General features: G+C 42.6%; 1 protein-coding gene across 6 annotated transcripts in view; it reads left to right on the top strand.

The window, feature by feature from the left end:
• Positions 1–20,490, top strand: part of lama2 (laminin, alpha 2) — a 102,239-nt gene that overhangs the window by 38,670 nt on the left and 43,079 nt on the right. For all 6 annotated transcript variants that reach the window (XM_036549514.1, XM_036549512.1, XM_036549511.1 and 3 more), the window contains 8 exons: positions 295–465; positions 6,569–6,670; positions 10,448–10,659; positions 11,116–11,227; positions 13,492–13,605; positions 15,682–15,809; positions 16,460–16,546; positions 19,219–19,430. In XM_036549514.1, the coding sequence (XP_036405407.1) occupies positions 295–465; positions 6,569–6,670; positions 10,448–10,659; positions 11,116–11,227; positions 13,492–13,605; positions 15,682–15,809; positions 16,460–16,546; positions 19,219–19,430 (1,138 nt within the window). The remainder of the gene's footprint in view (positions 1–294; positions 466–6,568; positions 6,671–10,447; positions 10,660–11,115; positions 11,228–13,491; positions 13,606–15,681; positions 15,810–16,459; positions 16,547–19,218; positions 19,431–20,490) is intronic.

The raw sequence follows: 20,490 nt of genomic DNA, 5'->3' as shown, positions 1-20,490 counted from the left end.
TATTTATCCATAAAGCAATATTCTGCAAGAAGAGATGTGTTGCATTTCTTGCAGTTGCACATCCCCAGCATTAGATCCAGGGAAACAGTGGGATCTATGTGAGCTATATTGTGAAATAATTCTGTATTTGCATTTTACTGTTTTTCTTTGCTGTAGATTATCTAAATTGTATAATTTAATAAAGCAATTCTGAGTCTTACCCTTCTATTAGCCCACACAGAGAAGTGGAAGGGCATGTGTGTGTAGCAGACACTTGGCTGATGCTAGTTCATCCATTGCCACATTTCTCTTCAGGTGACGACCATGTCAGGGTGGTTCCTGACCGGACTGGACCGCACAGCCCGAGTGTGGCCCACACCTAGCAGGACGGGGCCCCAGCAGCTCCGAATCAACAACCAGGAGGCAAGGAGACACCTGCCTGCAGCCTACTACTGGAGCGCACCTGCTGTGTACCTGGGCAACAAGGTCAGAGCATCCAGCTGACATACCTGCTCACATTAATTTAGTTCAGTTTATTGGGCAGGTATATATAGGGCACAAACACATTACATTACTGTCATGACTACGTTGCTGCCAAGCTCTCTTTAATGTGTGGAATGCATGTTATCTCTTTCCTTTGGTAGTAATTGAGGGGTTTTTAAATGGCTGTTAGTTTAGTCCTTAGCATGTTCTTCACAGTGTTATTGATGTTTCGCCTTTGTGAAATATTTCTGCTGTTCGCTGTCTCCTAATTCCTCCATGTTGTTTTCTATCCTTTAATGTGTCCCTGGATAAAATATATGGGGTCGATTAATGCAGAAATTGTTTTCCTGGCAATACACGTCAGGCGTGAAGGCGGTGCATGTTTGCTCGTCTTCCAAACGTGTAAAAGGAACAGTTACGAGTATTGTATGCTGTCCAAATAGGAAGCAAATGGAAGCTGGGCTGTTGCAGTCAGTTAGGATATGTGTGTAATGATCAGACACCAGAGTGGAGAAAATTTCTCATGCTACAGTAACGCTGAAAGTCCAACACAATTACCTCTGTACATCTTATGTGCCATGTTTCATCTCATAAATTATGGCTGTTGAGACGTACATTAACAGTGACAGCCAACTTCCTAATGAAAACGAGAAATCAATGTATTTCTTTTTTTTTCTGCTGAGGATTGTGTCCGTTTCTGCCTCTGTTTCATTATGTGAGCCATTGCACAATATGTCAGGGGGTGGAGGAGCGTATGAAGATTGATGTATGTGTGTGTGTGTGTGTGTGTGTGTGTGTGTGTGTGGGAGGGGACTTACAGGGAGGGCTCTTGTGTTGTGTTTTGTCATCTTCTGTTATGTTGTTCTTCCTCTGATGGAAGGCTTGGTACATGGAAGAAATAAATATGAATCCTTTAGAACTCAGCTACACTGTATCATAGTCCACATGAATAACCACTCATTTAAATACATGATGACTGTGAAATCACAAGGCAATAATGAGCTGTTCCTACCAGCAGTGGAGCTGTATTTTCATGTATACCATTGTATGCATAAAAAGCTGATCTTAATTACTTCCTCCCTACACTGTAGCTTTTTGTTCATTGAAAAATATATTGGAGATGAATTCTGGTCCTCTATTCCATGAGGCCCACATTATGCAAGGTTTACAGTAGATGCTAAGACCAATAAACTTGCAAACAATTCCCGATTAACTTTTTCTTGACAAAAGATCTCCGTACTTTGATTGACGGTCGGCTGCTGAGGGCTGCCTCTTGCCTTCCTGGGCAGGCAAAGTGAAAGGAATAGCACCAATTACAGCGCCTGCCTCCTCACTGAGTTGTGACCTATCAGTGGTAATAGACTATTATGATGATAAATGAACCCATCTCGGCAAGCGCCCGTGTGAGTGCACACCCCATCACGCTCCCCCTGAAAAGCAGGGCCATTACCCCGCGTCTCCAGATTGACAAGGCTGACAGCGCACGGAGCTCGGTATATGCATGGGAGCGCGCAGATGATTGTTTTACTCAAACGAATATATTTACAGTGGCTTCCTCGGCAGGAGCTCGTGCAGGCGCCCCCACCGCCCCCCACCCCCATCACACGCCACTCTGAGCAGGCTGGGCTCGGCTGGGGTTGGGGGGTGGGTTCTCGGATGCTGATGGGGCCACGCTAATGTGTCCCCCCTTCTCGCACGTCCCTGACTGCACACACAGCAGCACTGGGGCGTGATTGAGCTCGTATTGCCTCCACTCTGCTGGGCTGTGGATAAATAGGCTCTTCTGCTCTAATGTGTAATGAGCTCTGAAGACTCGGATACACACACACACACACACACACACACACACACACACACAGACACACACGCACACAAACAGATTTTCTTAAAGGATTCTGCTGATACAGTTTTTCCATGTTTAATTTAGACTATACATGTATCATCACTTTAAAGTGCCGTGGGTCAGAAAGAAATTAGTTTTGTGTCCTTGAGTGAGTTCTAAAGGTATATTTGGCGTTGTATATATCCTGAGGACTTATCACTCATGTAGCTCTGCCTATATATTTGCAGAGTTACAGCACTGGCCAATGTGTTGCACATGCAATCATCAGAATGGGAAATTTAAATTAAATTATTGCATCATTTAAAATATCACCATGTTACCAGCTGTTACACATTTTTAAGTCACCACAATTTTTGGGGACAGATGGAGGCTAATCCTTCGCACATACTGTAAAGAAAATGATGCAGTGATACAAAGTGAAAAAACAATGTAAAAACAATATCATATTACAGAGGAACACAAGAATGTATAGATACTATACTTATGTGTTACACCCTGACATTTATGATAGCCCAAGCAACTTAATATAAGGTGCCCTTGTTTTAGATGGATAGCAATGTTACCATTTCTTTGATGCCCCTACTGTTATTGGTGATATTCTGCTCACTGTTGTATGTTATTGTTCACCAGTGACAGTGACCAAAATGGCTCATGTGGAAAGATGGAGGCAGCGCAGAGCCGAGCTTACAGATCTATTAAAAAGAGAGGGAAGTGTGACAGGAACATTTGTTCAAGATCTGTGCATTCCAGGACACGTGATGAAGTACTTGAAGTGTTCCACAGATGTGCATGTTTTCGTTACAAGCTAAACCGAATCACTTTTCGGCGAGAAATGCTCCTTTGTAGACCAGGAGTGGGTGGCCAGAGGGAAAACAAACTTGGTTGCCTCCTGGAAATGAAGACAAATAAGCTGGGGGCTCGTAACAGGAGAAGCAGATGTGTGTGGGTCGGGGCCCCTTTGTCATGAAGCAGGGCTTGTTTTAAGAAGCCCAGAGGAAGAACAGACACTCATTTCCTGTAGAATGGGCCCTGCACTGCTGGTTATCCAAAACCATTGAGGGGCACATTTGGTTTAGGATAGCTCCTTTGCGGAAGCACGGCTCCCATGAGTTTGACAGCACCAAGCATGTACGAAGTTAGCAATATACAATAGAGTCTTTATTAAATCCGCAGCTCGACACGCTCATGTAACAAATAGGGGTTGTTTGGCTATCGAGGCTCAAATAATCATGAATTTTCTGGTTGTGATCATCTGGGTGCATTTTATTTTGCACAAGAACAAGGTTATGCTAAAGCGGGGATGAGTCATTTGAGAGCACGGACATTTCACAGAATGTGTTTTGATCCTGTAAATTTGAAGCCTATCTGCTCCTTGGGTCTGGTGAAAGCACACTGACGCACACTGCCGAGGTGAGAAATGCACATTTCCTCCTACCCAAAATGCACTTCACCTTCAGGCCTTTTGTTCCCCCCTGAGAGTGAAGTATCTTGAAACTGCGGCGCTGAATACAGTTCATCTGAGTGAAGAGGTTGTCATGACATTAAATGGCATTCAGCAGACACCTCATTCAGCACATTGTTTGAGCTATCCATTCAATAGTTTGTGTAAGGGTAAAAAGGACATGTCCAAGCAGAGGTAAGTGGCACAGAACAAGGGTGCCTCGCGCGCTAAAATTTACCTTTACCCTGCCAGGGAGTGTGTATCCTTGTCACATAATTCATGTGCCTGCACATGTAGACATTTACCAGTATTACAAAACTAACCATACATACATTTCCAGTGCCAGCAAAGATGTTCCGTTTTACAATCATGGTGAATTAAGTTCAAACCCTAGAGGAGAGTGCCGTTGTGGATCTGGCTCAGGTCATGTATATATTAGTATTGTGGTGGTTTGAAACCCTAACTGAGTGAGATTATGTGTATCTGTGTCAGCACTGTGGGATTTGTGTGTATATGTGTCAGCATTGTGGCAGCGTGTGTGTATGTGTGTGAGTGTGTGTGCATGTGTGTGTGTGTGTGTTTGTATTAGCATTGTAGTAGTTTGCACTCTGCATGAATGTGAATGTGTGTATATATGTCAGCATTGTGGGGTTTGTGGGGATATGTTTCAGAATTGCTGCAATGTGTGTATTTGTGTCTGCATTGTGCTGGTTTGAACTTTGAGTAATTGTGATTGTGTGTATGTGCATTAGTATTGCAGGGTGTTTGTGTGTGTATGTGTATCAACCTTGCAGTGGTAAGTAAATGTCTGTGTATGTGTGGCAGCCTTGTGGTGGTGAGTGTGCGTGTGTATGTCAGCATGGTGCTGGTGGTGTGTGTATTTGTGTCAGCCTTGTGGCAGTGTGTCCGTGGCTGGATTGTTTGGGGAGGATGATGAGTGTAGAGGAGACAATGCTTGCCCCAGGGGCCAGTTTGAGGTTCTCCTGGGTCAGTCCGTGCCGTGGCTCCATTCCTTAATGTGCAGTGGCCCTGGAGCTATGTGTGTAAGGAACAGCGGGAGTGCGCCTTCCACAGCTCAATACAGCCCAGATGAGAGGGCCTCTCCTTGTGAGGAAAAACAAAAATTCAGACATGTTCGATTTGTTTGGAGAGCCGTGGAAACCACAATGCAGCCAGGACACACAGTGTAGAAAGAGTGCAGCGGAAAAAAAAACAGTTAAAGGAAAAAAAAAAGAATAATAAAAAAAAAAAACTGAAAGCAGCTGAGAGTAGCCTGTGAAGTGAAATTGTGTTCAACAACTAACCCCTACCCTTTTTACTTTCAGCAAAAGATAGTGGGAGCGAGTTACAGAATCACAGTCTTTCAGTAAAGCTTTCAGCTCTTCAAGGGCTGAGTGAGTCATGGTTGACCTCATATTGGGATGCAGTTGAACACTCTTCGATCGTGGTTTCTGTGGACAGTCTGAGTGAGACTGCATATTGACAGCAAGCAAGTAGCAGTAATTTTGGCAAAATTAGTCTATGGGGGAAAAAAAAGATCCAGGCATTTTCATAGAGCGCACTACAGCAAGTACTGTAAAAGCTGCCATTTAATTGGCATGACACATTGCTTGTAATGTCAGATGGTTCACTCACAGGTTTGTGGGTGGTGGGTGGTTTTATACTTGGAGGGATTTTAAGGAGCAGCTGTCACATACCAGCTCCTGTATCTTTATGAACAAGATCTAAGGTCTTGTTTTTACAGACTTTCTAAATGTATCAGTAGTGATGCAATTAATGCTTTGCTTAAAGAAATGTAATTGCTGCTTCTATGCCGAACTTAAAAATGCGGATGGAGCAATAAGGGGTCCAAATGTACACTTTGCTAGGATTTATTATTTATTGATGTTTGTTTTTGGTTTATCAGTTTTCATTTTTAAGTGTATATAAAATAAAAATAAAAGCTAATAACTTTTTTAACTAACAAGTAACAATATTTATCAGTGTGGATCCATAACAGTGTGAAATTGTACGTGAAATATAAATACCAATGGGATACCAACAAATTTTAAGCATAATATTATAATGGTAATTATGGCTTCTGTGTTTGTCATGTTTCATTTTTTTCATTTATGGATTTTTTTTTCTGTCAGCAGGTTGGGATTAGTGAGGTTGATGCTTATCAGAAATGTAATCATAGGAAGCCTTATTATATGCATTAATAGTTACACCTGCAATACATCTACTTAAAAAGGAACAGAAGTCTGTGATTAATGTGATTATGTCTGTTACCTGAATACCCTACTCCCCACTTAATTTACCTCAGAATGAATCCAAACACAATTTTATGTAAACAATGTGACTCATGTTTCAGCAGAATTTCATAGTAGCTATACAGTATGTGCTGGCAGTTGCTTTTACATTTTTAAATGTATTTACAAATGTAAATACAAATTTTAAATGTATTTTACATATGTTGATTCCCTACCTACATTTTACATTTATATTTAGTAATTTATCAGACACTCTTATTGAGAGTGACTTACAACACTGCACATAAAAAAGCTGAAAGTAGAAATGATGTAGCAACACATAGTAAGAGTCATTACATGCAACACTGAACATCAGTTGTGACACTGATGATTTGGTATTGTCTCTGCTCATAGCCTAACCTTATCTTAAGTTAACGTAGACTTAAATGTAAACTTAGGCTAAACTTAATGTAAAAAATTAATGTAAAAATATGTCCTCAGTGGTAAGATACTTGATTGATTAAATATGTGTGATGCGTTCTTGACTGGGGTGTGTAAAATTAAGATTTTTATGCTTCTGTTTGATTACAGCTTGTATCCTATGGAGGACGGCTGGTGTTTACAGTCACGTACGACACAGAAGGAAAGGATAAAGCTGTCCGAGCTTCCATCCATCCGGATGTCATCATTGAGGTCTGTAGTCTGCACTGTCTCTGTCTTAAATTGGAATGAACTGCACTAGAAGCCCACATCCTACCTCATCCTGAGAGAAACAATAGGCATATTACTCATGCATTGAACGCTCAAATGCTTTTGACTGTGATTGGCTTAGGCTTTCCATGTGACATGTCAGTGCCAATTAGACTCATTCAATGCCCTGAATGTTTGTTGAATAAATCATTTATAGTTTTCTCTGAGTATCTGCATGCCCGCTCCCATCCCAAGCAATATGAGCTGCATCACAGTGATCAAAGCTCACCTCAGACGCATCAGACTAATTCAGCCGGTTGGGTTAGAGGGAAGTTTGTCTGCAGCTGTTGCACATGGATGTGTGCCTGTGGTAATTTCAGAACATCTGTCTGTCATTATCTTCATCAGGGTCAGCGTCACTGTCTAGCAGTGTTCTGTGCTCCATCTGTATTCCGTGTACACATTCCTTTGAATCACCACAGCAACGCTTAATGTTAACAATGAGTGACCGTTCCATTTTTAGAGCAGGAGGCATGAATGTGACAGTGAAAGAGTATATGAGAACACCAATAAGGAAGTTAAAAGTAACAGTGTGTAACAGTGAATGTGAACACAAGGATATCGAGGAGGAAGTTGGACTGTGACAGTAACAGTGGACTTGAGGACACTCCATGCAAGCCGGGTCTCCCAGGGGGCTTCCATTTTCTCCACACATGGAGTTGACTCTGTGTGCATTTCACTTAGGGATCATTAAGACAGCATGCAGCACGCTATCTGAAGTTTTAGGATGTTTTTGTAGTTTTCCTTGGGTCTCTGAACCACAGAACACAGTGTATACAGTGGCAGTGTGGTGTAATGGTGAGGACAGGGCTTTTAACCCTTATGTTGCTGGTCTGATTCCTTAATGGGGCACTGCTATTGGAATAATTTCAATCAAATTAGAAATGAAAGTAAGGTAGCATTGTTTGGTTTTGTTTTTTACGTTTATTTCAAAGGTCTTGAGTTGAGGACCTGAGAAGCCATATACTTTTTCTAATGACATTAAACTTAAGGGTTAAATAAACTTAATATGTTACCAATGTGATTCAAGAAGATTTCAAAAGAATCCAGACTTGGGCCAGATGTGAAGTTCTACATGTGAGCAGTAACAGTTTAAGGCAGGCTTCAATTACAGGAGGTACTAAATTACCTGTGTGGATGTAGTGTACACACTGTGTTGAAGTGGCAGAAATTACATAAGATGCTGGGATATATCGCAAATATTTTAATATAAATCAAGGGGGTTTTCTAAAAGATATACTTCATCAGACCACAAGGAGGCATAGGTGGAAATTAGATCAATTTCACATTGACACAAACTAGTAAGAAATGCGGGGGACAGTTAACCAAGACAAAGTGGAAGCAGAGACCCTGACACAGATGTTTTTCCACACACTACTAGATAGATACTATGAGTCTCGCTACATTATAGAATATAAGCTAAATGGTGAGCGTGGCTGGTCTGGATGGCTTATGTCATATTAAATGACAAATGTCATTTAGTCTTATGTCAATATTAAATTTAAGTAATTAGTTATTTTAACTGAAATACAGAATAAAAGCTAGAATTTACCTAATATCTTCTGAAAAAGCAATGTGCCTGACTGATACGAATACTATCTTAAATATCAGGTTCAATATGAAAAACTGAAAACCTCTTTCCATTTAAACATTATACCTAATGCAGTAACATACAGAAAGTGCTGTATAGGCACTGGACTGCTGGGTAATGGAGCTCACTAATTCTCCTTTCCAGTTACTCCCCCCGAAATCTGTCTTCGGATGATATACCTCTGTACATAATCCCTGACAAAGGTGCATTCATTGCAGACTAAGGAAAATGTGAGCAATTAATGTTCCTGAAACAAGTGCAGAGCATTATGGGATGCCTTTGCTTGCAACTTTGTGAACTGTACTTTGCAGAAATTCAAGACTGTATGTAATGTTTTCTGGCCAAACTCTGTCTTGTGTAAGCGGCCCATTTCCTATGATTAATTGTGTTCCGGCGTCACTAATGGATGTTGCTTTGACATAAGGACCGGTTAATTTTCTGCTCTTCAGTCGTGAAACAGTCAATAACAGGCCTCTCTGGAACCTTGGTGTGTTTTATTGTCGCTCACAGAACTTTGCCGATGCAGTGTGCGAATCAATTAAAGGATTTCTTTGAGCGCCATAAATCATTTCTGATGCGCAGCCGAGAAGTGTCATCGACCTTGAAGCGATGTGTAATACACAAATTTTCCCAGGCCTTGGGGCCCAGGGCTAGATCACACGAGAAGGTGTCATTTATCAGTGATTCATTCCGAACAAGGAGCTCGGTTGTTGTTTTCATCTTTGCTTACATAAACACCGGTGGAAGATGCGCTGACATTTATCTGTGAGGGAAATATGAGAGATATGTCCTGTGTACCCTCAAGCGTTCGGGCCTGAACGGTAAGACAGATTCCCAGGTGATATCACTCAAAATCAAAAACAACCCTCAGATACAAAATGGCAGTCTCCTAAAACATCCTTCTGGCACTGGAGAAAGGGCACTGCGAGACCTGGGAAGACTGGCTGCTATCAGAGGACTGAGATCCTGACTTCAGCCCTCCGATGCCAAAAAGGTAGTAGGTTGGTGTGCTGCCAGAAAGTAATCTGTCGAAATGTTCAGAGGTTGTAAATATTTTATGGGGCTCACAATGTTGTTGCAGCACTTACCGGGAGCTTGATTAGACTGGAAACGGTATGTGTCATAATGCTGCCATAACTGCCATATAATGTTTATGTATAGTCCTCCAATTTATGTGAAACCAGAGGTCTGGGAGCCTTAGAAATCTTTGGTGTTTTGCTTCCTGTCTGCTCCTTTCAGAAGACACTCAAACTTAGAATCTTTTCTGAAGTGCAGCACCTGGCACTGTGTAAAGCTAATCATGGCTATGAAATGATTCAGACATTGTTCTGGCAGCTGACTGTCCAAAAGCAAATTAGTCATTCTCAGAACAAACACTTACAGGGGTACTTGCGTGTTATTGTAGTTGTAATTAGCACACAAATAGTGAAGCTTCACAAGGGTTAAAGGTTTGCTCTAACTGGTGCTTGTACTTACCCTCTGAGAGAGTGCCACTCCCTCTTGCAGTCAAATAGCGTTGCATTCAAATATCGGTGTATAGTCCAAGGGCTTTTATTGAGATATTCCTCTGTGGAAAGCACTCATCAAAGAGTAGGAAGCTGCTGAATATATGACAGGTCATTATCGATGGTTAAACCCTGCTTTGCATGGGTACACTCCATTAATTCAGTGCAAATAAAGTGGCTGGCTTCTATAAATCGTAATTTCCCAGCAGTCACTGGAACAGTAAATAACATGCTGGCTGAAAAACATCCAATAATCTTCTCTGATGATTCTGCTCTTTCGAGTTTACCTTTATGAGTTTTAGATGTCACCAGTTCCACTCAATCAGTTAACACACACACACACACACACACACACACACACACACACACACACACACACACACACCAGTTTGAATAAATTACATTTTAAACATCCAACATGAGTCAATGACTGTTATTTATTTGTCTTTCTCTTTTAAAATATGTTTTCACTATTTCACTATTATTTGATGGGTAACATAGCCCTGCATTTTGAAAAAACAAGTGCTTGAAAAAAAAAAAATTTAACTTGAAAAAATGAAATCCATAAGTCAACATGGACACTGTCTTTCACATAAAAACACCTTTGGCTTTTCATCTTTGCAGGGCAATGGGATAACATTGATTGACAGTCGGTTTGGGCAGCAGGTGTACCCCTTCACAGAGAGCACAAAGGGAATAGTGCTGCTTCCTGATCATTTTCAACACCAGAAGACAGCCTTGCCTGTCAGCAAGAGGGAATTCATGATGGCTCTCTCTAATGTGACCAGCCTTCTCATCAGAGCCTCCTACAGCAATGAGGAGGTCGCCATCTACAGGTACGCAGGAACATGACACCTTCAATGCAGCGTCCCCGTCAGACTATTGTGTGCCGTTCCTTATTGACAGCACAGGCGATTTCCCCTAAACATTTCCCCCGCAGTGCTTAGTAACATGCTAATGAATAATGATTAACATTCTCTATTTAATGAACATAAATTCCATTAGAAAGTATGTATATGTGTGTTTTGTGGAATTTATCTTGAATCTAAGCGATTGCTTCCTGTACTAGAGTACTTTCAGCAGCCCTTATTTTAGTTTATTTGACACACTCCTATTCAGAGCATACTGTTAGGAATTGGGATGAATGGAATATGTCACTGCTCATTATTTCATTGTACTGAGGATACATTCATTTGATACAGCTGTGATCTTGGTGTCTGTGTGCAGTGTATGTTTCTGGTGGTCGGTACTAAAGTACATGTGTGACTTTCTTGCTGTTCTTCCTTGGCCAGGCTCCACTCTGTAAACCTGGAGGTGGCCAGTGAGCTCCCCAGGACAGATGTGATAGCCAGAGCTGTGGAGATTTGTCACTGTCCTCCTGGCTACAGTGGAGCGTCCTGTGAGGTGGGTGTGTGTCTGTGTGTGTGTGCGCGCGTGTGTGTGTGTGTGTGTGTGTGTGTGCGTGTGTCCCTGCACGAGTGCACGCTTGCAGGCTTGGCTCGCATTTGTGTGCGTATGTCTTTGTGTATGTGTTTTACTGCTCGGGAACAGCAGGGGACACAGTGGCAGTCACGCTAGGGATAAGAGGAATTTACCATTACAGCAATCTACCTTCTACAGAAAACTGCCTTTTCTATTAAAATGGTGATGGCTATTGATTTCTGCATGTGTGGTTTTATGCTGACTCAAGGTGATTTTAGCAGCTCGTATGGAGAAAAAATGAAATGAGATGAAAAGCGTGGTGATCATTAGGCCTTCACACAGTGTGTGTGTGTGTGTGTGTGGGGGGGGGGGGGGGGGGGGGTAGTGTCCTGCATGGGTGTGACGGGTACCCCCATACCTCAGTGAGTATCCCTCCTCCTGAGCCTTAGTGTTCTGTTCAAAAATGACAGCACAGAAAAAGAGGCACAGTGTGGATTAATGTCCCAAATCCAATATCGTGACCTTTGTTGAAAGGGTAAAAAGAGAGTAAATCTTCATCAGTCAAAGTCAGGGGAAATGTTTTCCTTTGACCTGAGCAGTCTCGGGGGACTGTTAGCACAGCTTCATGCTCAGAATATAGAATTCATTCATTTTTGTTCAGGTGAAGACATGTATCACTGTGCTATATAACTGACACGTTTAATTGTCAAAAACATCTTGACGACACAAGAAACCTTCCTCCATAACTCTTGTCCAGTACTTTAGCCCTATTCCAGGTTCTGCAGGGTTTTTAAGTGAATGGAGAAACTGCAATAATTCCGTGCTTCACTTCTCATGTTATGCTTCTTTTCTATCCTGCATTCTTACTGTACCTTCTAACTTTTTTCCCTCTTGTCTTTTCCACTCTTTTACTCTCCGCAGCAACATGACAGGGTTACATTCTTTGGTAACAACAAGGTCAGTAAAGGAAAATGGCTGGGAGTAGATGTTAAATCATTATTGTCATACTCCATATACTCCATCATACTCCCGTTTCTCTGTGTAGTGAAAATATTTCAAGTGATAGTCAAGAGTCAGAGTCAGAGTCAGAGTATTTGATACAAATATTTTGATTGATTTGATTCCTTGTTTGATTCTTGTTTGATTTATTTCATACAACCTTCCCATGGAAACACTTACAAGAAACACTACATTTGATTGGGCAATCAATACCACACTGTACCAAAGAGAGGTCTTCAAAAAAAAAAAAACCTGGAGGCCCGTTATAGGTGGGGTTCCCAGATCCATTCAAAGTTCAGAATACTGAACTGTATGGGCTATATTACCATTAGCAATATCAACATATCGTAATAAATAGGATTGTAGTTACATTTTAAACACATTTAAACACATTTATATTTTTAGGACCCAAAAGATGATATTGAAAGTAGAGACATACTGCACCCAATGGCCAGTGAATCCCCTTATGCAGTTATTCCATTACTGAATAGTTCATTGAGAATATGGGCTGTCTCTTTAACAGCAGTTTTGTATTAGTGTGTGTTAGGATCATTATTATCATGGCAGTCATAAACCGCAGGGTGCCTCCAATCCATTCCAATCCGCCTCTGCGATCCATTTTTGGAGGTCTCTGTTTTAGCAGCAGCTTCTCTACTGACCCACACTGTACACTCTTTTTCCAGACAAGAAAAGAATTTCAAGGAAGTTAAATATATGACCAGTGAGGTTAAAGGTGGGTTGGGCTAGGAGTTTTAAGTAAAGGACAATGTATCCTCTGCAACTGTCAAAAATAGAACATGCTTGCCTGTTTTAGCTATATGACAGACAGATGTAAAATATGTCCGCATCTGCGTAAAATCTGAATGTCCCATGACAGCCAAAACCCCTGCCCTGTCCTTTTGATTAGTCTTTACTCTATTCTGACAACTCTATCATGTGCCCTTGACTGCCATTTCTGAATCTCTCTTTTTTTCTGCCCACATTCTCTTCTTTAATCTATTCCTCCATTCTTGAAACTTGAAATCGAAGCACTTATTTGCCTACTGGAGATGCAGTAGTTTTACCTTTGGAGGATTTACTGTATGAGATATGAGTGCAATTAGGCTCTAAATTTTGTTTACTAAAAATAGGTTTGTTTTCTTGTGTCTATCTCCTTAGAAATAGTCAGTCTGCATTTGTGCATTTGTTTATTTTTTCTATTGATCATAACTTGATTTCTCAGGCTTCCTTTCTCTTTCCTGTTGCAGACGTGTGCCTCAGGGTACCGAAGGGTTAACAGCACATTGTTTAAAGGAGTGTGTGAGCCCTGTCACTGCCACGGCCACGCGACGCTTTGTGATGACATCACTGGCCACTGCTTGGTAAAGTCCACGAGTATCATTTTGGGGTTGCTTGGGCATTTGTAGAACCTGTACTCCACCCGTTCCAAGCAGGTGAAGTCAAGCAAAATCATTTATCAATCTGATATCTTCACTTCTGCCTGGATTTTACATTTGTTATCTGTTTGAGCGTCTCCCGTCTGCAGTATTTCTGTGGGCAGGTGAGCTCTGTGTTGCAGTTCTCTCCCCTGCTGTCTGCTTTTGGCAGCATTGCTGGGGCAGGTTATAGCTGGGCACTAAGTGCTATTGGATTTCTAAAGCATTTTAGATTTGCATGAATTCTTCCCACTGACAAGTTTTAATTATATTTGCCATTAAAACATGAGCAAGATGAAACCATTTCAGCACGGTGTGTCAGCCAAGGTCATAGCTGGACAAACAGAAGTGACACAGTTCCTTTATAAATGACAAATATTATGTAATTATTCCTAATTTGAATTTGCAAAGTGAAAACTGAGGTGCCTCTGCCTCTTTTCATAATGTTTTTTTTTTATTTTATTTTATTTTGTCTTTTTGTGTTGAATTTCTCTTTAAAGTCTGGGGCCGGCAGCTCAGAGCTGCAGAGATTCCCCTGGCACGTTGTTCCAGTCTGATCCCCAGCTGAGTGATGTGGTCTCGGGCCTGCTCCAGCTGTGTAACCTGCCCCCCCCACCCACACTGCCCACTAGCCTGCTGCCCCCATTCGCCCATTCGCCCCCCCCACCTTCAATGCCCACAAATATGCTACTCACTACTCCACACCCACTCTGCCTGCACACACACACACACCCACACACACATACACATATACACACACATACACACACACAGGCACTCAGTTACCCACTACCTCACTCTAGGTGTCTGGAGCACACTAACTAACTCCTCCCATTCCCCCACACGTCCCACTCCAGCTTTCCAAACCTGGGGAAAAATGCTTGAATATACCAAGAACACGAAGGACAACAAGAAGGACATGGCAAACAGTGTGATCTTAGAGGGGATTTTGCATGTGGAATTAAATTTAAATTTTAAAATTGTTTTTTTTTTTTTTGGATTTTAGAGAAGCATCGTAGGAGGCCTTTTAATGGATATGGAATGCAGTCAATTGCCAGTGACTGCCCCATAGGAGGGGTCCCTGGCCTCTTACCCAGAGTTAGCGAGTGTTTGGAATTGGTTCAGTGATTAGGAGATGAGGCCAGCTATCACCTTGCCCTGTGAGATATGCTCAGCATTCATGAAGGCATTCATAATTTATTTTGTGACAGGCGGGAAATGGTTTAGAAGGCAATTAGTAGCCAAGTGGCAGGCCTTCCTCATGAAGTGCGCGGCGATGGAGCCGAGATCACGTCACTCCTCTTCATAAACAATCTTCTCCATGTGGCTAATTATGCTGAGCAGACATCAGCAATTGACTCAAGAGCGCTTAGGCTTCATTAGGCCTGACGAGGCGTGGAGCTTATAAAAAAAAGAAAAAAAAACAGTCCTCATTTCATTAACGGAGTTTGGGTTAATGCCACTTTGTGGGGAAAATCTATTACATTTAATTTAGTGACACAGGGGTTTTCAGTCTCATCTGCCTATTTAGCATTCTTAAACAACATTTGACATGCAAAACTTCATTGTAATTTGACATCACTTCAATGGTATGAATATGACTTGAAATGTCACTTAATGAAAGAAATGTCATTATTGGAGCATATGGTGTGCATTTTTATATACGCAACATCTGGTTTGTTAAAATAAAACTTGTATTTCTCGTTAGCGGAAATATTTTTCTTAAACTTGCTTGCTCTTAATTAGAGAGACATCAGTGACAGCACAATTTATGAAAGGCAGATTCACGTGTACATAATGTGCCTTGCAATTGATTATTCATTAAAAAAACATTTTTATTCATTAAATTGTGCTTTATCAGGCACTTTATTGCCAAACTACATCTGTGTATATCCTGTCTTCATCTACCCTATCTTTGTCTGTAGTTTGTGTTTTTAAAGGTGAAAGCACATATTTCCTGTGTAAAGCAGAGGCTTGCCCTTGTCTCTGGGAGTAAAGTGGACTTTTGTCCCCTGTTCACAGGGCTGCACAGACCACACTGCCGGCCCTCACTGTGACATCTGTGCCCCTGGTTTCTATGGTGACGCTACCAAGGGGACAGCCAATGACTGCCAGCCCTGTGCCTGTCCACTGCTGAGCCCCTCCAATAAGTAAGCCGACATGTTACAGTCATTAGCCGCTATGACCCATGATCTTTTTACAGACGCCAAACTGCTTTTTACAGAGCAAAAATGGTCATAGTATAATTTTGTTGTCATCTTCATATCAAGTGTTATCACATTACCATTGAGGTTGTTGTCATTATTTCCTCTCTGATGAAACACTCTGAGACTTCAAACAAAGTATTTTTGGTAACAGCCCTCTGTGGCCTTGTTTTTTGGCTGCACCGCGTGCCTGTCGGTGACTTCTGAGCCTCGGGCAAACAATCGCTCCAGTGGAGCACTGAAAATGGGCAGTAATCCCCCCGGTGGTCAGAGCGGGGTGGTGCGCCCGGGGGCAGGAGCAGCTGAACATTCCTCTGACCCGGCCGCAGGGCCATCAGCTAAAGAAAGACTCTTTCCCGCATTCCGTGGGGATAGAGCCACCCCGGCTCTCAGGATCCAGTGTCGTCTGAAATAGCCGCCCTGCCATTGGGGGGCAGGAACCTGACCCCACCCCCCCGGCGCTATCTTTGGGACCAGCGGCACCGGTGGCTGCTTGTTTCACACATTGATGTTGCGTTGCCAGAGAGAAGAATGGGCCTGATCCACTTCTCTCTGCTTCTTTTTCTCGCGTCCGCCTTCGCTCAAAAACAACATAGTTTCAGCCCCACCTGCCACGTGGACAGCAGAGGGGAGGTGGTCTGTGACCGGTGCCAGGTGGGATACGTGGGACCACGCTGTGACAGGTGAGTGCTCAGCCCTCCTCCCACTCCCTCTTCTCACCGTCTGAGGATGGAGTTGAGTCTCAGAGACACACTGCTGTGTATAAACCTCTCACATTTAGGCTAAATCACTGTTCATCAATATGTGAAAAGACTTCAACTTAATGGTTAGGCGTAAACATATTTGCTTTGACATGTGTTTGTTAGGGATATTTGGTCAGTTTTAGATTTTGTGTGTGTGTGTGTGTGTGTGTGTGTGTATGTTTGAGAGAGAGAAATAAAGAGAGAGGGAGAGAAAGAGAGAGATAGAGAGAGAGAGAGTGTTTCAATGTGTGTATGTGTGTGTTAGTGGCTGGGCCATCACTGTAGAGGAGACTACAGTGAGCACAATGCCAAGAGGGTGACAGTGCCCCTCTCTCCAGGCCCTTTCCCCCACCCCCCTGGCAGATGGACACAGACAGCATCAGGGTCTCTCGGCACAGGCTGGTGGCAGGGCGCTCACACCCTGACTCTCATTAACTCCAGGCAGGTGGAGAAGGAAGATCATTTAATCCCAACGAGATGCACAGAGGAGAGCTCTGTGAGGCAGAGTAGGCCCTCCCATTCATCATCCTGGGCGGAGCTTTCCCTTGGAGATTCTGACAGACAGGGTGAAGGGCAGAGACAAAGACAAAAAAGTGGGACTACCTGAAGATCAGGAGAAGAGCAGGATATCATTTTAAAAGGGGACATGAAGAGAGCAGGATCTCACTTTATAATGGGGCAGGAACAGAGCAGACTCCAGGAGGGTTTAGATAGCGTCTGTCTCTTCAGAAATTTCAGATCAAAGGATCACAGTTCTTGGAACAGTTGCTGGCTTGTGCTAAAAGTGGCTTTAAAGACCTTCTGGTGGCGAAAGAGGCCAAGATTAACTGCAGTCAGTGAGGCCCTGAGTTACTGGTAAACAAGGATTCTTTGGGAAGGAATCTTAAGGAAGGAGACACTGGCCCTAGGCAGGTGAAAATGCATTGAAGTTTCACCCTACATGATAGATTGGGCTTTACTCCAGATCCAATAGCTACATTTTTTGGCACTGCAGATGGATGTGATGCGGATCTGCTCTCAGTCTCAAATCCAGAGTTTATGTTTCATTTGGCTCCGAATAAGCGTCAACATTCGATATCTGTGGAACCGGGAGGCCAGCCAGTATGTTAGTGGGCCTAAAATGTTTCCTGTTGGAAGAGGAGCAGTTTGTGCTTTGAGGATATGATATACGATATGATGATGTAGAGGGGATAGGCACCTGGTCGGACACATCACACAGACAGCTCTCCTTCCTGTCTGTCTGTGTGTGGGTCTTTAGGCTGCATGCATGTGTGCTGGCTGCTGGGCTATGGTTAAGAATAGCTCGCCTGTTCACTGGGTCAGCCAGTCTGTCGTGGAGCTAGACAATCCAACGGCATGTGGGGGGCTTTTGCGTGTGAGCTGACATTGTGTGAGTCGGGGGTTTTCTGTGTGCCTAGTGTCTGTGTGTGTGTGTGTGTGTGTGTGTGTGTGTGTGTGTGTGTGTGTGTGTGTGTGGTGGATTTATATGCAGTTTGCCCTGGCTGTGTTTTGTTTTCTCATATTTTGCACCACCAAAAAGAGTGTGCACATGTACACATATTCAAATGTTTTTCTGTTGTCTTTATTTTATGGAATGTTACGGGCTTCAGATACGATGTATCAACACCAAAGCACCCTGCCTTCTCTGCCTTCGTCTTGGCCCATTTAAATACTCACAGTGAGACGTGCGATGGCTTTCGCTTTGAGATGCCCGTGTGTGCCTTATGGGCTCCTCACATGTATATGAAATTTGCTGATTGAGACACACATGAAAGACAGTCATTATCACCTCCCTTTCCGATGTCCATATTCATTCCTCTGCTAGTTTAAGTAGTTTTTTCTCGCAGTCCATTCCACGAACAGCAGGACAGTAAGGGACCTTGACACTCCATTTAGGCGGAAGCCATGTTCAACCACGATATCAGCATTAGCCGCGTCTCTCCGCGAGGCGCCTGATTGAAGACTGAAATGGAATTACAGACACGTACTCGCTGTTCCACACGAACGGTGTACTCTCGCATAAGACAGTCAGAAGCAATAACATATTCAATTAATACATCTCTGCCAACTAAAGGAATCCGCTCCGCATGATACACAGTGATTACATTTCTCATTTACTATCATGCAGATACAACGGCTGAATGTAGATAAGGATTGTAGGAACCATTTAACAAGGATTCACTAGATAAAATGTATATCTTTATCAGCGCCGAACATAACTCATTTCAGAGGAGAGATATAGGGGAGAGGGGTAAAGATAAGAGTCAGGAGCTGGGCGGGTGACTTCATGTGCTTTTGCTTTTTCGAAATGTACCTCTTTGTTTTGACTTCCCAGGGTAACAGCTCTTTTTCGCCTGATAAGTACACACTGTGAAAGTTTTTGTGTTTATGACTAAATAGTTTGGCCAATATGCTCATTTTTACAACTGGTAACTATTAAAGTTGTGTGGGGATAACAGCTTTTGCTGCTTTTGAAAACTACAGTGTGAATGACAGAGGAAATTTGAGAGCAGAGATTTGGGTCAGTCAGGATGTTTCTCATGAACTACAGATGTTCCTCCTCGTGAGTGGCTTTTAACCCTTTCCTGACCGCACTGCTGACACCACCGCAGGTGCTCTAATGGTTTCTTCGGACGTCCCACGGAGCCGGGGGGAAGCTGCCAGCCATGCCAGTGCAACGGGAACCTGGACAGCACGGCGTCACGCAGCTGTGACCCTGTGACGGGCACGTGTCTGCGGTGCAGGGAGGGATATGGAGGCGAGGCCTGTGAGACCTGTGCTGACGGCTTCTTCGGGGATGCCATCATTGCCAAAAACTGTCAGCGTGAGTAATGTAATAACATACTTATTACTGTCTCACAAAGGCTTTAATAAGAGTACACTGTCACAGTGAGTAAATGTATAATAACATACTTACTACTATCTTACAAAAGCTTTCATTCATGCAGAAGTGCTACCCAGAAGTCTTTACTTAACAGTTTAAAGCCTTTCCTGGGGATGAATTACTTAGTTTACTTTTTAACATATGATTGAATCATATGGTTATACTGTTAATGCCATCACTGAAATTTTTCTCTTATGGGATAGTGTGTACTGCTGAGCTTTTTGTCATTGCAAAAACTCAAAAAATACTGTGACCAGACTTTAGCCATCAATGCTTAAACCACCATTAGTTTTACCACGCAAAGCTTTTACCATGATGTCAGGATGGGAAGGGGTCGGATTTTGGGGGGTCAACGTGTAGTCTGAACAGGTGGGTTCTCTGACACTTGTGGGGAGGTCATTTCATCAAATGGGGCAAGGATAGAGAATAGATGTGATCAAGATGAGAGACAGTGCCAGAAAGAAACAACTAAGCAACCATAGGTAATGGAGCAGAGTGGTCTGGCAGGAGTGTAGGGTGTGATAATAGATTGTACAAGGGTGCTATTCTTATTACTGCACAGTAGGATACAACCAGAGTTCTGAATTTTATCAGAGCCACGTAGAGAGATCTCTACCCCACCAAGACTGGTGTTCCTGACTCCCTCAGAGTACCTTACTTGATAGCTTATCAAGGTTTGCGCTGATTTGGATGTTACTTTGGCAAAGGACCATCGGTTTCACCATGCTACGTGCTGCATCACATGTTACTCCAGTGATTTACAGATTTATGTGCTTAGTGGCAAATTAATACATGCATGCAAGTTGAGAGGATGATGAACATAAATAAACCAATATGGCTACTAAAATACAGTGTGTTCTGTTTTTCATTAGAAGCATATTATAGTTTATGGTACAATTTTTAAATTAATTTTCATTTTCATTTTAAAGGTTTTTTTGTTTATTCTTTACCAAGTAGAGATTTTCTTTTGTCTACGTGCAACTCTGACCCTGTCAGATGG

This window comes from Megalops cyprinoides, chromosome 17, assembly GCF_013368585.1.
Source record: "Megalops cyprinoides isolate fMegCyp1 chromosome 17, fMegCyp1.pri, whole genome shotgun sequence".
Lineage (NCBI taxonomy): Eukaryota > Metazoa > Chordata > Actinopteri > Elopiformes > Megalopidae > Megalops > Megalops cyprinoides.
This window is presented reverse-complemented; position numbering and strand designations above follow the sequence as displayed.